Here is a 22,778-nt window from a genome sequence, read left to right as displayed (position 1 = left end):
CTGGGGTCCTGGAATCCAGTCCCGCATCCGGCTCCCTGCAGGGAGCCTGCTTCTCCCTCTGCCTGTGTCTCTGCCTCTCTCTCTCTCTCTGTCTCTCATAAATAAATTTTAAAAATCTTTAAAAAAAATTAAATTGTACTTATCTACTCTTCACTAGTGAAGCACATGGTATGTAATTCATAGGGCACAAAAGAACAGACAGTTTCTTCCTGATTGTAGCCTAATTAAAAAAAAAAAAAAAGAAAGAAAGAAAAGAAAAGATCTAAAGAGGCCAAAGTTGGGATCCCTGGGTGGCGCAGTGGTTTAGCGCCTGCCTTTGGCCCAGGGCGCGATCCTGGAGACCCGGGATCGAATCCCACGTCAGGCTCCCGGTGCATGGAGCCTGCTTCTCCCTCTGCCTGTGTCTCTGCCTCTCTCTCTCTCTCTGTCTCTCTCTCTCTCTCTCTCTGTGTGTGACTATCAAAAAAAAAAAAATTAAAAAAAAATAATGAGGCCAAAGTTTGCAGAAAAAGAAATACATTAGCACCTCTGAGGATGCCTTTCTGAGCAGCAAGACTTCCCTTTGTATCTGAAGATAGATTAATATTGTCTTCTTCTAGGGAGGAAACTTTTTCCTTCACTTCTGCACTATTTATTGCACTGATTTTGTGTCTCCTTCCCTTCCCCCACCCCCATTTTATTGTCTTCTTTCCTTTATCATTGCTGACTAGCAGAACCCTTTTTAAAAAGTAAATTTTGGGCAGCCCGGGTGGCTCAGCGGTTTAGCACTGCCTTCGGCCCGGGCCGTGATCCCAGGGTCCTGGGATCGGGTCCCATGTCAGGCTCCCTGCATGGAGCCTGCTTCTCCCTCTGCCTGTCTCTGCCTCTCTCTCTCTCTCTCTCTCTCTGTCTCTAATAAATAAATAAAATCTTAAAAAAAAAAAAAAGTAAATTCTTACATAGAACCCCCAAACATACACAGGTCGGTATTTTATCAGCGTGAACTTATACGTTTACTTTTATGATGTTATGACGAATCCTGTCAACAAGGACACCCGCGAACACGCTGGCACTCTCTGCGGTGTGTTCACATCTGGTATCTGTTGCACTTGGGGCTGTGCAGTTGTATTTCATTGCACTTTCTAAAATATTTATTGAGAACCTGGAGGCTCTGGAGGAAACCAGATTGAAAAGCAGCAGCCAAAAGTGACCTCAGTGAAGTCTAGCCATTGGCCTAAAATGCTCTGATGCTTAGAGGAAAAATATCCCTATGCCTTGTTCGGAAAAAACAGCAGAATCACCTAAAATGCCCCCGATGGCCTGTGTATGACCTCAGCCTGGCCCAGCCGGCCCTGCTCTGTGGCTTTTGGACTGTGGCCACCACCTGGACATACCAGATGCTCTGCTTAGGCAGAGGAGGGCAGCCACTGCTACCACCCACCCCCCTGTCTGGCTACCTTTGTGTGATCAGCAGGGCCAATCCACAAGGCTGAGTTTCTCCCATCCCTTATCCCTCATGGTGCAATTGCTGTCCTTAATTCCCTTGCAAACTCGGAAATGGTGATCTGGCAACTGTTTGGGTGATCTGGCAACTGTTTATTCACGATCCTCAATTAGTACTAGCATTCTTGAGAATTTGCACGTAGCCCTGGAGCTCACCCTGGCAAGTTTCTTAAGAACCGACATCCCTTGGGTTATCATCATGTTTTATGAGCAGGACATAATAAAACTGTAAATCCTGAACTGCCTCAGCATTTAAGACCCATCTCCCATAAAACTGTACGTTGGAAAGGCGATGTGTGTATCACACACCTTCTCAAAAAATCATCAACAAAGCAAAACATGCTGTTCTTTCTAATCAGGTCTCCAATCTCAGTTATGAAGAGACTGCCCTTGCTTTTTCGAGAGAAGAATACAGAGTTGCACTTAACTACACACATTCACAGAAATGATCTCTTGTGTTTTTAAAATGCATATATTGGGGCACTCGGCTGGCTCAGTCGGTTAAGCCTCTGACTCTTGGATCAGCTCAGGTCATGATCTCACAGGTTGTGGGATCAAGCCCCACGTGGGGCTCTGCACTCAGCGGAGGGTCTGCTTGAAAATTCTCTCCCTTTGCCCCTTCCCATACTTGTGTGCACATACTCTCTCTCTCTCAAATAAAATAAATCTTTAAAAAAAATAAAATAAAACAAGATGTATATATTATACACAACCAACCACAAACACCCTTTTGAATTCCCAACATGTGAGTCCTTGAAAAAAGTGGTGTTTCTATTTGAATGCATCTGACTTGGTGAAGCCAGGGTCTGCCCTGAACACATTATGTGACAGCATTAATTACTGATGTGTAAAAACTAAAGAACACTCAGTTCTGCACCATTATCTCTGAACCTGGGTACTTTCCTAGAACAGCAAGGAATGCTTTACGGTGTGTGGTCAACCCTCTGCAGCCTGAAAATGGATTGATATTAGATAGTTGTCCCAAACCACCTTCCTTCCTTTTCTATTTTGCTTCTTACTCCTTTCCACCCCATCTTATTCTTTTACAATTTGCTTCTCACCGTATAAATAAATGGCATGGTATTCCAGCAGACTTAGTGAGATGCTCACCCGGCCTTTAATGCTTCTTTATCCAGAGCAGACACAGGCCACAGCCCTTAGCTGCATCCCTGGGTCTCTGTGTCAGCGAGAAGGCTGTGTCTGAGCCTGCCAGTCAGGGTACCTATTGCCTCAGCATGGTTCTGGGTTCAAGTTGTGAAACCCAGCCTCACGGTCTGGGGATCAGCATGGGGAAAGCATGGGGCTTTCATGGGAGGAAAGAAAAGGGAAATGATGCCTTTCTCCAAGATTCTAACGCATTGTTTTGATCCCCTTTCCTTTTTGCTCACATAAATCCAAGTGTTCAGAGCTGGAAGCATCTAAGATGCTTCTTGAATTCCAGCCCAGAGTCTTCCGTCTGGGGCGTAGACTGTGTGTGATGAAGCTGCCGGGTGCGATCCAGGCGGTCAGAGCCTGCTTATGTATGTCAGCAGTATTTCATGTGGGCATGGCTTCTAAATTCGCATTATCATTCTCTGCAGTGACCCTGGAACACCTTTGCATGCTGTATTTGCATATCAGCAGAGCTAATAAATCAGAGTTACAAGGCCTCATCTCTGTTCTGAGACAGGCGAGCCCCTTGACAGCCTCTAAGGCTCCAGACAGCTATTCTCATGTGGAAACATCCAGAAAATGTATATTACCCTTTGGCAAGAGGTTACCAAAAAATTAGGAGAAAGAAATGATAACGTCTTAAATGTCTTAGTGTTGTAAGGCCTGATTGAGAAATAATAGAAGCTAATGTGACCAGGTGACATTTCTTCATTTTTCATACTCTTTTCCAGAGAAAGCTAACGTATTGGACAAGTAGACTTGAACCTTTGTCCTCAGGACACCTTACCTTTAAATCTGACCTCTGAAGTAAATGTACTCAGGTATCCGGCTTTTGAGTATCTTTGGCATGTAAGACTTTGGTAAGGCCAGAATTAGCTGTTCATTCATTTATTTGTTCTTCAGAACATTCACTGAATGCTGGTATGTGCCAAGCACTGGGCTTCGCCCACTGATTGGACCTAACTTATTTCTCTTTTGGACTAAAGACCACTAGGCCTTGGCTGGAGCTATTCTGGACATAAGCAAATTAGTTGGCCGTTTCTTTGTCCATCCATAGCATTGTCAAGGCTGGCTGCAAGAGAAGGAAAAGGAGGTTTTTTCCCGTGTAAATGGCTTCCTGTCTTAAGGAATTCTATTCCACGTCTAACTTGACAAAGTTACCAATGCAGAAGAGCCTGTTGACGCATGTGTTGTCATCCATGCTTCCATGCAGCAAGCTCTATCCTAGGGACCCCTGAATACTGGTTTAGGGTCAAGCTTTGGGGACCCATGTATACTTTAGTACACTCTACCTCATTATAATTTTAAATTCATTGATTATTAGAGAGGGCCTCAGCGAGGATCCTGTTTGACAAGTTCATTTCTAGATGAGAAAACTGAGACCCTGGGAAGGGACATGACCAGCGAACCATCCCATAGAGACAGAGTCAGCCAAGTTGGTGCCCCTCCCAGGGTACCCTTACAGACCCCAGCCCTGCCTCCCTAGGGCCATCAGGGAATGCTGGCCAGGCGCCCCCCTGCCCCCCACCCTGTGCGTTCTACAGTGTGCTAAGGATGCCTGAGATGCTTTTTTTAAAAACAAAAACAAAAACATCATCAGCTGCGCACAAGGGTTTTAATTGTTATTTGTTTGTTTGTTTTTAAGAATTCAAAGCAAAACTTATTTCACAATGAGAGACTATCACATGTGGTACTTACTCCTTAACAACAACACTGCCTTGCATTTTTAAGATGTAGTTTATTTACTTACCAGTCTTTGCTCCTTAGTCTCCCATTGATTACAGCTCCATCTGCTGGCAGCAAACAGAAGTGATTGAAGATTTGGATTTTGAATTCTCGTCTTTCCCAAGGCAGCCTATATATTTTTATATATTTTCTCTCTCTCTCTCTCTCTTTCTTTCTCTCTCTTTCTTTCTTTCTTTCTTTCTTTCTTTCTTTCTTTCTTTCTTTCTTTCTTTCTTCTTTTTTTCCTTCCTTCCTTCCTTGTCTGCCTTCCTTCATTTCTTTCTTTCTTGTCTGTCTGCCTGCCTGCCTTTCCTTCCTTCCCCTCTTTCCCTCTTTCTTCTCCCTCTCTCTTTCCTTCCTTCTTTCTTTTTAAGATTTTGTTTATTTTATTTGAGAGAGAGAGCACACACAAGCGGGGGCAGGGGTGGAGGGAGAGAATCCCAAGCCGACTCCACGCTGAGCACAAAGCCCTATGCTGGGCTTGATCCCACATCACCAGGATCATGGTTGGAGTCAAAACTAAGAGTGCCATTCAGCCGACTGAGCCATCCAGGTACCCCAGCCTATATTCTTATTAGACACGATCTCTCTCTATATGTAATATGGTACATACATGTGTACACATAGCATATTTTACCTCTACATGTGTGTATTTCTATTGATAGATGATGAGACCACATATTTTAATGTTCATTCAACAGATGAGGAATTCAGGTCAGAAAGTATTTAATGACCCATCTAAAATCCTGCAGCTAGATGTGTGAGAACTGAGACCCAACCTCATCTTTTGATGTCTTGAGCAGTTAGACTAATTAGTATGAATTTCTTTAGTCCAGCATTATGTATTTTGGTGAACCAAGCTTTAATGATTTTGATCAAGAACTTTTAAAAAAGCACTTCTTTGTAAAAATCTGGCAGTACAACAGTCTGACAACCTTTCTCTACTTGGGTTCAGTGAGAGAATGGAGCCCTGATGCCCTAAGGTGTTTGTTGTATGTTCGGAATTAACTTTCTCTCCTATGCAACTAGAAGGGTACTTTCCTTGGGAAAACTGAGAAAATAGTCACTCAAATAATTTTTCTTCTGTTTTTTGGCTCAGAGGAAGAATCTCAGTTCAGTAAAACTGCAAGATGAAAATCCTCTAGCACATGTTCTGAGGTATTTGTAACTGGTTTGATATGTATCCTTCTAGACTTTTTTCTCTGCATATAAAAGCATCTAAATATGTACTCACATGTCCATGCAGACAGTGGATACAATGCAGTACAACAGCAAAGTGATAAAAGAATTGGGCTGGCCCAGAAGAGAATCCATCCTACAGGAGATGAGGAATAGCAAAGGGTTCTCAGTGGATGATGTAGAATGAGTCTTGTATCATGTGTAGTTTGGTGAGAAGATACGAGAGGGATGAGCACACCTATGTGGCCGGAAAAGAAGGTGTGCACAGGTGTACGAGAGCTGCCCTGGGCCTAGGAAAGTTTTGGTATGGGGCAATGGTGGAAGGTGGGAGGGGTAGGTAAGGACCAAGCGACGGGGTCCTTGTAAGTCATGTCAAGTCTTTTGGATCTTATCTTGGACTATGAGGAGCTATGGAAGATTTCAAGCTAAGAAGTTTAGATACTTCTGTTTTGTGGAATGATGGCTCAGGAGACAGCATGGAGAGTAGTGAGACAGCAAGAGCGATGGAGGGAGAACAATTACGTGATTATAAACTGGGGCTGATCATCTATAAAATAGGAATAATAATACCTACTGCATGGAGCTGTTGTGAGAATGAAATGAAGAAACATCTGTGAATGTGCCTGTTAAGTTAAAAAAAGGAAAGGTATTATTTTTTAATACCATCTGGCAAATATTTCAACTCTACCACTTTCCCTTGTGACTGATGGTATCCTGATTTTTCTCAGCATTATTTCCTGTACTGCTTTTAACGGGAGGAGGGGTGGCGATAATCTGACCCAGGAAAGGAGGAAATGGTTTGCTTTATTTCCAAAAAGCATAGTGTTTACTTAGACAAAGAGTGTTTGCCAAGACATGAGAATATTCTTCGAATGTTTTTGAGGCAATTTGCCCGTGCCAGAGAACCATAGCATCTTTTTTGTGAATAACATTTAAATTTTCCAGACCATTTAGAAAAACGTCATGGTGGAAAGTGAAAGGCCTAGTCCTTTACAATCTTTGTCTAAAAGAGGTGCTTGCTTTTCTCCTGAGAGGGGCGTTTTCCTGACTGGACAATTAATGCAGAAGTGTTGAGAGAGGACAGGAAATCAGTCACAGCTCATTGTCATAACTTCTGTGTTGAGCCCCTGCTGGGGGATCTGGTCCTCCCATCCTCTCATCTATCATCATTAATAATCACCTTGTCTCCTGTCCATCTCTTGCCCTCCAGCGACTCCTTTAATCTGAGTAGATAAGCGACCATTTCCAGTGACCACACAAGAGAAAGGTGTTTTGTTGCCTTTTCTTTCTTCTGATAATTTTCATTATACTCATTATTGCTGCCGCAATCTACCCCCATCCAGCTCAATGAGCCATGATAGGATGAGAGAAACAATATGCTGAACTTTCCTTTCTCTCCTCTTCTGTGTTTTTCTAACATTCCTTGTTTTACATGAAGTTCAAAATTTGGGGATTCTTGAACTGTGAAGAATTAACTGGAGGGAGAAATGGTGTGGCTGTTTCAAAGAGGCATGTGTGTTCAATAGAGAGCCTGTTCTCTGGGTCTTGATGTTCCCTCCAGCTTGGGGGCTTTGGAACAGGGCCTGCTTGTGCATTTGGTACGATTTGTTGCATGAATTAACTTTTAAATGTTTTCCTGGCTTTTTCTGGGGATTTCTTGCTTGGCTGTCAGTTGCCATGCACGCAGGCGTCTGCATCAATGTCCATATATGCTGTGATCCCATTCAGCTTCCCTCTCTCTCTCAGCCTGAGCCACTTCCCTCTATCCAGCTCATCTGTCTTTTATTGGGGATTATGGAGACTTTAGCATAGATTGCCATATAAACCATCTACATTCTGTACGTGGTTGTACTAGCTAATGTTTAATTGGGGCCTGGTAAATACTAAGTGATTAAAATTAAGTGAGGTTATTTTCATACCTACAGTTGTTTTTCATGACATTGCTTCTTTGAAATATGAGCATTTTAGAAAGGTTTGTTGTTTGGAGATGAACATTCCTTATGCATGAAGGTCCTCTTGGTCGTATTTTAGAAAGACTGAATGCTGATCTATAGGATTTAGCAACATAAGCTCTGCAAGGTTAATGGTACCTTGATTTTCCATTTGCTTATAGCTGACATCCCCGCCTCTTCTCTCCACTTTATTCTTCTTTTTGATGACACTAGCAGATCTGGGCTGATGAAAGGCCCTTTCTTTCTTTTTTTAAAAATATTTATTTATTTATGAGAGAGAGAGAGAGAGAGAAAGAGCACACGCAAGCTAGGGGAGGGGCAGAGGGGAGAATCCTCAAGCAGACTCCCCACTGAGTGCAGAGGCTGACACGGGGGCTCAGTCCCACGACCCATGAGATCATGACCTGAACCAAAACTAAGAGTCCGTCACTCAATGACTGAGCCATCCAGGCGCCCCTAGGCCTTTTCTAATTATAATAATTTCTGGACTCCTAACTATTCCTTCTGCTTCTGAGTATCTCTTCCTCTAGTTCACTTTGACCCCCTGGGATTTCATATGTGAGGATATTTATAACCAAATATCTTGAGAGCTTCCAGTAGTGTTCAGAATAGTTCCAATCTCCATACCTCCAGAAGTTGGATATTATATCCTTAGTAATGAAATTTAATACCCTGACTTTAGGTGTCAGGATTTCATACAAATAACTGAATTTATATGGGCTCTTCCATATTCTCAGTATAACATAGTTACTGGAAAGTTATAGTATAAGTGCTTTAACATGGGCTTGGGAGTTAGACTCTTAGTGATTTCTATCCCCAGTTGTGTGACCTTGAAATATGTACTTAATATCTTGGAATCCTAGTGTTCCTCTTTTACAAATGAGGGGGAATAATAGACTAAACTAAGTTTTTCCATTTTACTCTCTCCTGTCCCAGTTCTTCCCCATTTTGTGATTCTTCTCTCTGTATCTTCCTTTATTATTTACATGGAACACTGCAAAGGTCTGTTTCTCGTTACTAAATGTGTGTGGGTTTCCCCCACATCAAGCAATTCTTGGACACCATCTGGGTGTCCTACAATTTAACTCCGTTCTAACTGTGTCTTCCCAGAGGTAGAGTCAGATCCCATAGGTCGAGGCGCAGTCCCACAGGAATGCCCCCAGCACACAAACATACACTGGTGCAAGCCCAGGTTGTCATTTTGTGTTTCTGACCAACCAGCTCTGGAAGACCAACCTCCAGAGTGGAGGTTCCAACAACCCCTTCCTTGGATTCCATTAGTTTGCTAGAGTGGCTCACCGAGCTCAGGTCTATTTTTACCAGTTCATTAAAGGATATGGTAAAGGATACAGATCAACAGTCAGATGACGAGAGACACAGGGTGAGATCTGGGAGAGTCCCAAGCATAGAACCTTCTGTCTCTATGGATTTGGGGTGTGTCATCCTCCCAGAATGCATGTGTTTGCCCACTTGGAAACTCTCTGAGGCCTATACTTTTGGGATATCATGGAAGTTTCATCATGTAGATATGATGGATCATTAACTGTTTCAGCCCTTCTCTCCTCTCCAGAGAAGAGGGGGATAGGGCTGAGTATTCCAGTCATGACCCTGGTTTTTCCAGTGACCAGCTCTGACCAAGCAGCCATCCAGGACCCCAGTCAGGTAGTTTCATTAGAGCAAAAGACACTCCTGTTACCCAGAAATTTACAAGTTTTAGAATCCCTGTGTCAGGGGTGCAGTGAAAGACCAAATATTAGAATAAGTGATGCTCCTAGTATTCTTATCACTTAGGAAATTACAAGGAGTTCAGGAGCTCTGTGCCAGCAACCAGGGGTAGAGACCAGTATTGTCTCACAGCTGCTTGATAGGATTGGTGTATTAAACACAATAATGAAAAATACTTAGTTATGGTCTTAATACCTATAGCATACTTCTTTTTTTTTTTTTTTTTTAAATTAGGCTCCATACCCAGAGTGGAGCCCAACATAGGCCTTGAACTCACAACATCAAGAGTGAGATGCTCAACCGACTGAGCTACTAAGTGCCTCAGGGCATAACTCATTTTATTACAGTTTGCATTTATTGTGTTTTCTGTTTGTTTTTTACTAACAAAACTGAAGACGTGTGGCAACCACATGTGGAGAAAGTCTAACCGTACCATTTTTCCACCAGCATTTGCTTGCTTTGTGTCTCTGGATCACTTTTTCATATTTCCTGCAGTATTTCAATCTTTTCCATTATTGTTATATTTGTTACGGTGATCTGTGATCAGTGATCTTTGCTGTTACTATTGTAATTGTTTTGGGAGCACCACAAATCACGCCGTACAAAACGGCAAGCTTGATCCTTAATGTCATGTGTGTCCTGACTGCTCCATCCTTGACTTGCCCTTCCCCCACCTCTCTGCTCCTCAGGCTGTCCTGTTCCATGAAACACAACAGTCCTGAAGTTAGGTCAATTAATAATCATGGAATGGCCTCTCAGTCTTCAAGTGAAAGGAAGAATTGCAGCTCTCTCACTATAAATCACAAGCTAGAAATGATTAAACTTAGGCCGGAAGCTGAGAGAGTCTGAAAGCGAGGTCCCTCAGGCCAAACAATTAGCCAAGTTATAAATGCAAAGGAAAAGTTCTTGAAGGAAATTAAAGGTGCTACTCCAGTGAACACACAAATGCTAAGAAAGCGAAAGAGCCTGATTTGCTGATGGGGAGAAAGTTTTAGTGGTTTGGAGAGAAGAATAAACCAGACACAACATTCCCTCAAGCCACAGCCTCACCCGGAGCCAGGTCCTTATGCTCTTCAATTCTCTGAAGGCTGAGAAGGATGAGGAAACTGCAGAAGAAAAGTTTGAAGCTAGTAGAGATTGCATCATGGCATTTAAGGAAAGAAGCCATCTCCATGACAGCAAAGCATGAGGTGAGGCAGCAGGTGCTGATGTAGAAGCTGCAGCAAGTTATCCAGAAGATCCAACTGAGATAATGGATGAAGATGGATGCATTAAACAAGAGTTTCAGTGTAGATGAAACAGGCTTCTATTGGAAGAATATGCCACCCAGGACTGTCATAGTTGGAGAGGAGAAATCAGTGCCTGGCTTCAAAGTTTCAAAGAATAGGCTGACTCCTTTGTTAGGGTATCATGCAGCTGGTGACTTTCACATGAAGCCCTTATCATTTCAAAAATCTGAGGCTTTTAAGAATTATCCTAAATATTCTCTGTGTCCTTCCTTCCTTCCTTTTTTTTTTTTTTTTTGAGGTTTTATTTATTTATTCATGAGAGGCACAGAGAGAGAGGCAGAGACACAGGCAGAGGGAGAAGCAGGCTCCATGCAGGGAGCCCGATGCGGAACTCTATCCCAGGACCCCAGGATCCCGACCTGAGCCAAAGGCAGACGCTCAACCACTGAGCCACCTGGGCACCCCATACTCTGTGTTCTTTCAATGGAACAACAAAGCCTGAATGACAGCACATTTGTTTACAACATAGTTATTGACTATTTTAATCCTGCTGTTGAGACCTGACAAAAGGATTCCTTTCAAAATATGACTGCTCATTGGCAATGCACCTGGTCTCCCAAAAGCTCTGATGGAGATGTGCACTGTGAGATTAATGGTGTTTTCATGCCTGTTAATACAACATCGTTCTGTAGCCCATGGATCAAGGAGTCATTTTGACTTTCAAGTCTTATTATTTAAGAAAAACATTTTTATGTAAGGGTATAGCTCCCATAAACAGTGATTCCTCTCATGGATTTGGGCAAAGTAAATTGAAAACCTTCTGGAAAAAGGATTCACCATTCTAAATGCCATGAAGAACATTTCTGATTCTGGAAAGAAGTCAGAGCATAAACAAAAACAGGAGTTTGGAAGAAGTGATTTTAACTATCTTGAATAACTTTGAGGGCCTTAAGACAACAGTGGAGGAAGTTACTGCAGATATGGTGGAAATAGCAAGAAAATCAGAATTTGAATTGAAGCCTGAAGACATGACTGACTTATGTCAATTTTATGATAAAATTTTCATGGATGAGGCATTGCTTCTTATGGACGAGCAAAGAAAATATTTCCTTGAGATGGACTCTACTCCTAAGGAACATACTGTGAGGGTTGTTGAAATGACAGCAAAGGATTTAGATATTATATGAATCTAGTTGGTAAAGCAGCAGTAGGGTTTGAGAGAACTGACTCCTCTTTTGAAAGACGTTCTACTGTGGGTAAAAATGCTATCCAACAGCATCACATACTACAGAGAAATCATTCATGAAAAGAAGAGTCAATCACAACAAATTTCTTTGTTGTTTTATTTTAAGAAATTACCATAGCCAACCCAACCTTCAGCAATCACCACCCTGATCAGTCAGCCACCTTTAACATTGAGGTGAGACCCTCCACCAGCAACAAAATTATGACTTGTTGAAAGCTCAGGTGATGGCTAACATATTTTTTTAACAATCACGTATTTTTGTAAGTAAACTCTAGGCCCAACATGGGGCTTGAACTCACGACCCCAAGATCATGAGTTGCATGCTTTACTGACTGAGCCAGCTATCACCTAGCAATAGGTATTTTTTAAACTAATGTACGTACGTTATTTTTTGGACATAATGCTATTTCACACTTACTGGACTGCAATATAGTATAAACTTAACTTTTATATGTACTGGGAAACCAAAAAATTCATTTGATTCTCTTTGTTGTACTATTCACTATATTGTGGTGATCTGGAACCAAACCAGCAATATCTCCAAGGTGTGCCTTTAGTTAACACTCAGGAAATGGCTCATATAAAACAGCTATGTGGGATCCCTGGGTGGCGCAGTGGTTTGGCGCCTGCCTTTGGCCCAGGGCGCGATCCTGGAGACCCAGGATCGAATCCCACATCAGGCTCCCGGTATATGGAGCCTGCTTCTCCCTCTGCCTGTGTCTCTGCCTCTCTCTCTCTCTGTGACTATCATACATAAATAAATAAAAAAATAAATAAATAAAATAAAAAATAAAACAGCTATGTAAGTAGGGCCTAAAGAAAGTGTTAATATTAGTTCGTCCCTAGATTTAGATGTCTCACATTCCAAGAGACTGAGGAAGTTGTACTTATCACAAAAGAGTCACGGGTGAAATGTTTGAGAAAAGAATATAAAAGATGTTGGCAAAATTTCCAAACATAAAACAGGTAAGCTATGAGATGTATAGATTGGGAAGTTTGACTTCAGTGCTCAGCACAAGTCTGGAACAGTAAATTAAGCAGATGGTTTGTGATCATTTAGTAAAGACTGTAGTGGTTGCTAGGAGCCACCATGGGTTTACTAAGAACAAATCTTCCCAAACGTTCCATTTCCCTTTTAAATAGTATTACGTGGTGTGTAAATCTGAGGAATGCCATTTCAGCAAGGAGTCTAATTGTCTCCTTATGGGTAAGATGGTGAAATATAGGCTAGATGATAGTCCTGCTGGGTTTACAGCTTGGTAGCAGTCGAAGCCAGCTGATTCATGTCATGGTTATCTTGATGGGGGTCTCTAGTGTGATACCAGAGGCCAGCTCTGACATGTAACCTTCCCATTTAAGACTTTAGGAATTTGGATCAAGACATATGGGATGAAGGGCACCTGAGTAGCTCAGTTGGTTAAGTCTCTGACTCTTAATTTTGGCTAATGTCAGGATCTTAGGGTTGTGAGATCAAGCTCTGTGCTGGACATGGAGCCTGCTTAAAATTCTCTCTCTCCCCCTCCCCACCTGTGCACATGCACACGCATGCGCATATGCTCTGTCTCACTCCAAAAAAAAAAAAAAAAAAAAGAGGAGACGGATGTGTACCAACCAACCCGATATGTAGATGGCCCAAAGTTGAGAGGGATAGTAAATATAATAGACAGGAGGATAAATTCTCAGAATAGTCTTGATGATCTGAAACACTGCATGGGAACCTAAGAGATTGAATTTAATGAATCTGAAGGTGAAGACTTGAAGCTCAAAAACTCGACTGGATAGGAAAAGAGATCTTGTTTAGTAGAAGTTTAGGTAAAACTGATCTGGTCATTTTATTGACCCAACACTTAATATTCATTCATTCATTCATTCAACAAGTATGTATGAAAGTATCAGCTGCCGTGCACTTCTCTTGGCAGTAGGGAGATGGTAGTGAACAAAATAGTTTAAAAAGCCCTACCTCCATGGAGCTTATGTTCCATATGCCCATAGTTTGTGCAACTGCTTTAAATAAGATGAACCTAATATTAGGCCTTATTTATAAAAGTGTAACATCCACTCATGATGGTTAAGAGTTCATCTCTCTTATATAATACCTCATTCTTGGTGGTCTCATTTATACTGAGATCACTGCTCTCAGTTCTGGACAAAGGAGAGTGATAATAGCAAGGCGAGAGGAACGCAAACCACGTTGGAGGAGGATTGGTTGGCCCCAGGGAGAAACACTAAGTCAAATACTTGTAGGAGTATGACAAGAAGGTATTAAGCTTGTTCTGTGTCATGCTCAGGAGTCACTAATAAGTACAAGGAGGCTGATTCCTGGTGATAAAGAGAGGCTTATTGTGGAGTATCCTTGCTGCACCTGGAAACCCACCTGTGGGAGCTCCGTGAGGGCTGCCCTGGTACTTTGGGGATTCCTTGTGCGGTGCCTGGTATGTGGTGGGTGCCCAGACATATGTAGGTGGATATTCCTATGACGTTTGTGAAGGTAACCTAGGTACCCATTGTTAAAACTTCAAGCTCGATTTCTGTATGTCTTAAGAGTCTGAGGGTGGAATAAAGTACCTATGAACAGCTGTTGGGGGCCAGAATGTTTTTTTCTTCTATCACGTTCCAACATCTACAAGTTAGTTAAAGCCACTTAAGAGACATTTAAGAGGCCATTTGAGGATTTTTTTGAAATTTCTGAAGTATACTCTTCAAACATCACTCATCCAGCACTATGCTCATCACTTTTTGAGGCCTTCACTGTACTTCCGGGTCTGTAGCCTTGCTTTTTCTGAACTTAACAGCAATGCTACAGTTTAGCATTTAATTTTTTCCTAACTGCTCCGTGGGTCTCTCCAGCTAGATGCTAGGTTTTTTGAGGGCAAAATTTTATTTTATTTTTTTCTTATATTCTTTCAGAGACATAGCAAAACTCAGGAAATGACGATCGGGTTGACTGCTTGATTTATTTTTATTAGTTGAGGGGGGAGATTTATTAGTTGAGTGGGAGAGTCAGGAGCAGTATCATCTGAGCCACTGCAAGAAGTCATGTAAGACATGGCAGGTTAAGTAGACTTTAATTTCTCTATCCCTTGCATCCAAAGAAGGGATTATATTCTTAATTTATTGGAGTCTCCAGTGTTGGCTGGGCCTGTGCTTTGCACATAGTTGAGTCTTTGTATGTAGTGGAATCTGTATTAATGGCTGTTTCAGAGCTCAAACAGCCTTCCTGGCTCAACCTCTGAGGGGAGGTGGGACAGCAGGTACAAATCTTGAAGCTCAGTTGAGAGACCCATTGACAGGGATTCATGTACTAGGGTGGCCAGATTTAGCACGTGAAAATGCAGGGTGCCCAGTCACTTTTGAATTTCAGATAAACAACAATGCAATATATTCAGGACATCTTACACCAAAAAAAAAGTGTTGTTTATCTAGAATGAAACATAACCCAGGGGTCCCCTGCATTTTATCTGGCAACCCTTCATGTAAACCCTACTATTTCATATCCCCATGAGCCTATGCTTTTAGCACACCCCCAAATTCTTTCTTCACTGAAAGAAAATGCTTGTGCCCCTGGGTTGGGGGGATTCTAATTGTGAATCTTTAAAAATTAAACCAGGAGCATCCATATGCTGTATACTTTTTGTGGTCATCATTCTTTCAGGATATCCAGTAATGATCATTCCATAAACATCCAGGACCTCAGCAGTTCTAACTTAATTCGTCATTGTTTCCTTGGTAGCATATTTAGTTGGTTCCTATAATATACTATTATTTATATATTATTATATATAATATGTTTATATTACTATTTCTATAATAATACTATGTTATAAAAGTAATTTCTATAATGTGGATATTATTTTGCTCAGGTATCAGAGTAACCACCGCTAACAAATAAATATTGGGCTGTCGCTCTGTGCACGGGAGTCAGATGAATGTGAATCGCATACACTCTTTCCTCTCTGCTCCTCCAGACAACCGCACTGACTACTCAGAGCTGTAGAAATCAGAACAAACCATAGCCACCCTCAACGAAGTGTTTTGTTCTCTTCTCTCATCTGCTCAGAGGAAAGATGATATTCTGATTTGTTGCACCTTATAAGCTTCCGTTTGAGGGAAAGACAGCTCACACTTGGGAAAATTGCCTCCATTTCCCCTGAATAATGGTTCTTGCTGTTCAGTAGGGACAGCTTTTGAGCATCATTCATTCACCCAGGAGATATTTATTAAGCAGGTGGATGCTGGGTAGGAGGGGAAACGAAATAAGTGAGACGCGGTCCCTGCTTTCAGGTGTTCAGGGGAATCTGCACATGACACACTTGCTTTTCTGGGATTCAGTAGTCATTTCAGTGAAAGTCTTCTGGAAAGAGTTCATTAGCTTGTAGAGTAATGAAATGATTCTTCTTGCAAATGCTTTAAATAACTAGCAAGCCTTATATTCTGAGCGAAAGCGACTCTAATGGGTAATGCCAGGGGCCGGCGTGAGGCTGTGTCCTTCTCTCTTGGTTCTGTAGTTAGGACTTTGCTACTCTTAGAAATGCAGATGCTCCAGGGCCTGGGTGGCTCAGTTGGTTAAGCGTCTGCCTTCAGCTCAGGTCATGATCTCAGGGTCCTGGGATCGAGTCCTGCATCGGGCTCTCTGCTCGGTGGGGAGTCTGCTTCTCCCTCTGCCTCTGTCGCTCCCCCTGCTGTGCTCTTTCTGTCAAATAAATAAATAAAATCTTTAAAAAAAAAAAAAAGAAATGCAGATGCTCAGGCCTGCCCTGGCTCCACTGAATCAAAATGGGCAGTGCAACCAGGATCCCTGGTGACTCACATGTACACTGAAGCTTGAAAAGCATGGATTGGGGCCCCTGGGTGGCTCAGTGGTTGAGCGTCTGCTTTTGGCTCAAGGTGTGATCCGGGGGTCCTGGGATCAAGTCCCACATTGGACTCCCTGCAGGGAGCCTGCTTCTCCCTCTGCCTGTGTCTCTGCCTCTCTCTCTGTGTCTCTCATGAATAAATAAATAAATACAATCTTAAAAAAAAAAAAAGAAAAGCATGAGTTGACTATAGAATTTCTGCTTTGTGCATACGGATCATCTGAGGAACTTACAAAACCAGTTCCTGGGCTCTGCCCCTCAGGGATTCAGAATCTGTTCGACCAGGGTAGGGCCTGAGAATTTGCGTTTCTAACAGGCTCCCGGGAGATGCTGTCACCATGTTCGGGAACCACATTTTGATTAGAAGCAGTCCAGTTTGCTGGGGTCCTTGAGGATGGCCTTTGGTGGTGGTGGTGACTAGGTCCCCAGTGAGGGGTCAGTGGAGGTTTCCTCTGCCTGCACCGGAGTCCCGCACATGACAGGGGTCTGGAAGGGAGTTTGGGGCCAAGACTGAGCGGAGTCTCCAGTGTCACCTTAGGAAGTTTGGATCCTTAGAACTTTTTTTTTGCTATAACAACATCTGTTTTTAAAAAGCCTTCGTGTCTGATCATACTCACTCTTCTGTTTGTGGTTTTTTTTTTCCCCTTTCAGGATCAAGCATGAAAACATCGTTGCCCTGGAAGACATTTACGAAAGCCCCAATCACTTGTACTTGGTCATGCAGCTGTGAGTACCTCGAGTGCCTGATGGGTGAGGAAGGGGGTGAGGGGAGTGGGGATCGCAGGCTAACATGAAGGTCCGCCTGTGGTCTAGGAAGCGGGGGTGGTGGCGGGCCAGGTGAGCCATGGGGGGTGGGACTGGGGACTCGGGCAGCCATGGCACCAGACTGAGCATCTCCATCCTCACAGTGGAACCCGATGCTGCCATTGCAGGGTGCCTGTATTCGGGGTGCCTCTTTTGCTTTTTCATGCACGAGGTCCAAATGGTGCTTCCTGAAAACACTCCAGTGGGCCCACCGAGAAGTACACTCTGCTCCCGTCTCTAGGAGAAACTCCCACCTTGTCTTCATTTCGAGGGATGCTGGGGGAGGGCAGCAGATGGTCCCTGTGGGCTCTGTCCTGCCATCGACTCTGCCGGCAGATAAATGCACATGTAAGTGAACTGGAACTTGTGCCAGGCCTAAGACAAGTATAGATGGGTCACACCATGACACTGTCACCCCCGGCGGATTATTTCTGCTTGCCAGTGAGGCTGGAGATTATCAGAAGAGGGGAGAAATAAAAAAGCTGAATATTCAGGTCGAAACTTGACTCGAACCTATAAGGCACACGTAAATGTAACATGTCCACTGTTCAATGAAATTAGTCTCTGCATTAGTAGGGTTGTTGGGTTTTTTTTTTTGCCTTAACATTTTTATAGGACACTGTAGGCCTTTTTTGTACCAACATTTTTAAAAGCATCCAGTCTGGAAGCACATGGACAATTTTTCTCTGTCCTAGCTGGCGACGGATGTAGGAAAATGTTGGGGTTCAGAGCTGACGGCCAAGAAAGATTTCTTGAGATGTCAGTGCAAAAACGTGGTTCTATTAAAGCACTGGGACAGAACCTGTGGGCAGAAAGAGCTGTACTGGGGTTGTGATGGGCGGTTGATTATATACTTTCAAGTTGGGAGGAGGTTACGGACAGCACAAGCCTCCAAGGTATTTTGGAAACAAGAGTTCCAGAATCCTGAGGGGGCTAGCTGTTGTTAGGAAAAGGTTATTTATGGGATGCCTGGGTGGCTCAGTGGTTGAGCATCTGTCTTGCTCAGGTCGTGATCCCAAGATCCTGGGATTGAGTCCTGCATCGGGCTCCCTTAGGGAGCCTGCTTCTCCCTCTGCCTGTGTCTCTGTCTCTCTCTCTCTGTCTCTCATGAATAAATAAATAAAAATCTTTTTTTTTTTTTTTTTTTTTTTTTAGAAAAAAAGGTTATTTATTACTGTATGGAAAAAAACTCTGTCATGAGACTCTTCAGATGTGTATCAGTGGGCCATATGCTTGGGGAGTGATTGCCAGCATGGATCTTAGAGGGGTAGAGCAAAAGGAAGCTTCCAAAGGAATTTTTATATGTTAAAGTAAACTTACAGGATTCTGAGGGCCGGGCTAAGATTGCCTCTTGCCCTTAGCAAAGTATTAACATCCAGGCAGCTGAGTTCCTTGGGGAATGTCACTGCCTGTTTTAAGGATGTGTCAATGGGCAGTAAGTAGTATGAAAATATAACTTTTTCTTTTGCCTTTGCTTCCCACATCAGTGACCAGAAGTTTTACAGCTTTGGCTGTTACTGTCTGCCATGAGACTGGTGGCTTAAGCAGTTTCAACTGCTGGCTCCTCATTTATTCCTGGTTACCTAAATGTAATCTTTCCTAGTTCCTTGCTATACTGTTTGTTTCGTAATTCGCCACATTCTGGTTCTTCCTTGAGAGCAGTAGCTCTCCCCAGATTTGGGATACTCCCTAGAAGTTCATGTGACTTTGTTTTATATCGTGTTAAAAAAAAACCCCCAGAATTCAGCCGAGTAAATGTGAAGATCTAGTTGGCTTTATTAAATGATTCATGAGTTGGGCAGCATCCCATCTAGCAAGTAGAGATGAGCTAAACAAAAGAAAGGTTTTTTAAGGCAAAAAGAGAGCACTGGAAAAGAAAAAGAAAGGAACTTATTAGCAGGAATGCATTGTTGAGGCAAGCTTGCCATCCTAAAGGGGATAGAAAGGGTCTATCAGTAAATTTCCTAGTATTGACCAGGAAATGCTATACTGACTGATTAAAAAATACATTCCTGGAAAATTGAAACTGCAGTTAGGTTAGGTATTAAGTCTTGGTTTATTGACTTGGGTCCTTAACCTAAATGGTGCCATTTTGGGCCTGTGGCTTTCTTTTGAACAATAGAGACTACTCTTTTTTTTTTTTTTTTTTTAATAGAGGCTACTCTTACGCAGGTGAACCACTTTCTCCCCAAACATTAACTTCCCAGTAGGAAGAATATGGCATTTTAATGACAGGAAAAAGCCCCACAAAAATGTCGGTAGTATATTTAAATGTGTGCTTTTTTATTGGTGATGTGAAAAAAATGCATTAATATTTGAATCTATTGCTCTATGTATTCCCTTGCTTTAAGATCTCTGTTTATGGATCTGTCACTAAATAAATCAGTCGAAAGCATCTCCTTATGTAAATCTCAGCTCTGCCTCTTATTAGCTAGGTAAATATGGGCAAATAACTGGGTCTCTCTGAGTATCAGTTTCCTTAATGGAAAGAAATAATAATATTGACATCTTCATCATCATAATATTTATATTAGAAGGTCTTAGTGAGTCCTGAATGAGAAAAATGTATAAAAATGTATTAAATATAAATAATGTCATAAATAGAAGGTCCCCAATACAGACTGTCTCTTTATGGACATCTGTATTGTTTCATCAGTATCTCTGCAGATGGTCTTTTCATTTTATGAGATGAAGTTCAAGTGGATTTGAATTCTAACTTTCTAAGCAACTTGATTGTCTCCTTACCAGCAGGAGTTTATGTAAAGATGGGTCGGCATTGAGAGTATAAAAGTGTCTGGAATGGAACAAACCTAGGGACAGACTTTGGAAATCTTCTTGGGGCACAGCTGTCCCCACTCCTTCACTGAGCTTTTCTATCAGGGCTTTATCCCCTTTCACAATCATTCTAAAACCTCCTCAATATGGATCACATTCGTTCAGGATTTGTAATAACACAGAGGAGTCGGGCTAGAATGAACTTTTGGGGATCCCAGATGAGGTTTGTCAGGCAAGTTGGTGATAGAATCCAGATCTAGAGGCAAGGAATGTTTGAAGTGCTTAAGGAGGACACGATTTATGTGCACCGTTGAGGAGTTTAGAGGCGCTATTTACACAAATGTTGGATTTGCTAATTGCAAGCTGTTAACTTGTATATAAATTCTTTTTCCATTGGTTCTCATTACTTTATTTATTTATTTTTTTTGGTTCTCATTACTTTTTAAAAATTCAACTTTGTTGAGGTATAATTTACATCCAATTAACTGCACCCATTTAAACTGAACAACTCAGGGGATCCCTGGGTGGCTCAGCGGTTTGGCACCTGCCTTTGACCCAGGGTGTGATCCTGGAGTCCCGGGATCGAGTCCCACATTGTGCTCCCTGCATGGAGCCTGCTTCTCCCTCTGCCTGTGTCTCTGCCTCTCTCTCTCTCTCTCTCTGTCTATCATTAATAAATAAATAAAATCTTTAAAAAAATAAATAAACTGAACAATTCAGTGATGAATGTGGGAGCGAATCATACTGGTGAAACCACCACCATAATCAAGAACAGAAAATTTTCATCACCCTAAAGATGCCTTTGGCCCCTTTGACATGCTCGCTTCCTTACCCCTGACCTTGGAGACAACTATTTTCAATCATTAGAGTTGATTTTGAATTTTCTAAAATATTATGTACATGGAATTATATAGAAGTCCATTTTTTTGTCTGGCTTATTTTACTCATCATACTTACTGACATTGGTTCGTGTGGTAGCATGTTCTTTTTCATTGCTGATTAGTATTCTATAGTTACAGATGAGTCCACATTTTAGCCATTTGCTGTTGCTGAAATATTTGGATTATTTCCAGTTTGGATGTTAGAAACCAAGCTTCTGGGAACATTCAGGTACAGCATTGGTGTGGATATATATGGTGTGTATATATATGTTTGGGTGAAGAGCTAGGAGCAGAGTGAGTGGGCCATACAATGGGGGTTAGGTTGAACTTTTTAAGAAACTGTCAGTTTTCCAAAGTGGTTTTTACCATTATACATTTTTGTCAACAGCATATGTAAGTTCTTGTTAATACACATTCCCATCAGTGCTTCATACTTTATCTTTTCAATTTTAGCCATTTTAATGGGTTTGTAGTCATATCCCACAGTAGTTTTAATTTGCATTTTCCTGCTGATAAATGATGGTGATCACTTTTTTTATGTCTTAATGGGCCATTTGCATATCTCCTTTGGTAAAATGTCTCTTCAAATCTTTTGCTCACTTTTTATTGGATGGTTTATCATATTATTGGGTTGTGAGTGTTCTTTATCTATTTTATCTTCTGTCAAATATACGTAATATGAATTTTTCTCCCATTCCGTAGCTTTTTATTGTTTTCTTAATGAAGCCTTTTTAAAAACTCCCCTTTTTGAGCTATAATTCCATACAATATACATACAATATAATTTCATGCCATACAATTTATGCATTTAGAGTGTACAATTCAGTGGTTTTTGTTTTAGCCACAGAATCGTACAGCCATCACACAATCTAATTTTAGAACATTTTATATTCTAGAGGAGAACAAATAAAAGAGATTCATACCCATTATCACTCTCAGTTCTTCCTTCCCCAACCTCTTACTTTCTATTCCCAAGGATTTGCCTATTCTAGATCATATGATATGTGGCCTTTGGTGATTGTCTTCATTCATGTGGCTTAATCTTTTCAGGATTTATCCATGATGTAGCATGTGTCAATACTTTATTCCCTTTTATGGCCAAATAATATTCCATTATAAGGCTATATTACATTTTATTTATCCATTCATCGGTTGATGGACATTTACATTGTTTATACTTTTCAGCTATTAACGATAAAGATGCTAGACATTCCATGTACAGAGTTTTGTGTGACCCTATGTTTTTATTTCCCTTGGGTGTATACCTAGGAGTGGAATGGCTGGGTCAAATGGTAACTCTATGTCTAACATTTTAAGGAACTTTTGAACTGTGTTCCAAAGTGGCTGCACCATTTTACAATCTCACGAGCACTATATCAGAATTCCATCGTCTCCACACCCTCTCCAGGACTTGTTAATTATTTGTCTTTTTGGTGATAGCCATTTTTGTGGGTGTGAAGTGATATCTCATTGCAGTTTTGATTTACATTTCCCTGATGACCAGTGATGTTGATCATCTTTTCCTGTGCTTATTGGACACCTGTGTATCTCCTATAGAGCAGTATCTATTCAAATACCTTATGCATTTTTAAATTGGGTTTTTGCCTTTTGTTTTTGAGCTTAAGACTTCTTTATGTATTCTAGTAGAAGTCCCTTATTAGACATGCATTAGAATGTTTTCTCCTATCCTGTGGGTTGTCCTTTTACTTTCTCAGTGGTATCACATGTAGCACCAAAGGTTTTTGTCTTGGTGTAGTTCAGCTTATTCGTTCTTT

The 22,778-nt window shown here is 41.7% G+C and overlaps 1 protein-coding gene across 2 annotated transcripts in view; it reads left to right on the top strand.

Moving 5' to 3' along the window:
* Positions 1-22,778, top strand: part of CAMK1D (calcium/calmodulin dependent protein kinase ID) — a 434,038-nt gene that overhangs the window by 243,256 nt on the left and 168,004 nt on the right. For both annotated transcript variants that reach the window (XM_077897218.1, XM_077897217.1), the window contains exon 3: positions 17,195-17,269. In XM_077897218.1, coding sequence (XP_077753344.1) covers positions 17,195-17,269 — 75 coding nt within the window. The remainder of the gene's footprint in view (positions 1-17,194; positions 17,270-22,778) is intronic.

This window comes from Canis aureus, chromosome 5 (assembly GCF_053574225.1).
Source record: "Canis aureus isolate CA01 chromosome 5, VMU_Caureus_v.1.0, whole genome shotgun sequence".
Classification (NCBI taxonomy): domain Eukaryota; kingdom Metazoa; phylum Chordata; class Mammalia; order Carnivora; family Canidae; genus Canis; species Canis aureus.
This window is presented reverse-complemented; position numbering and strand designations above follow the sequence as displayed.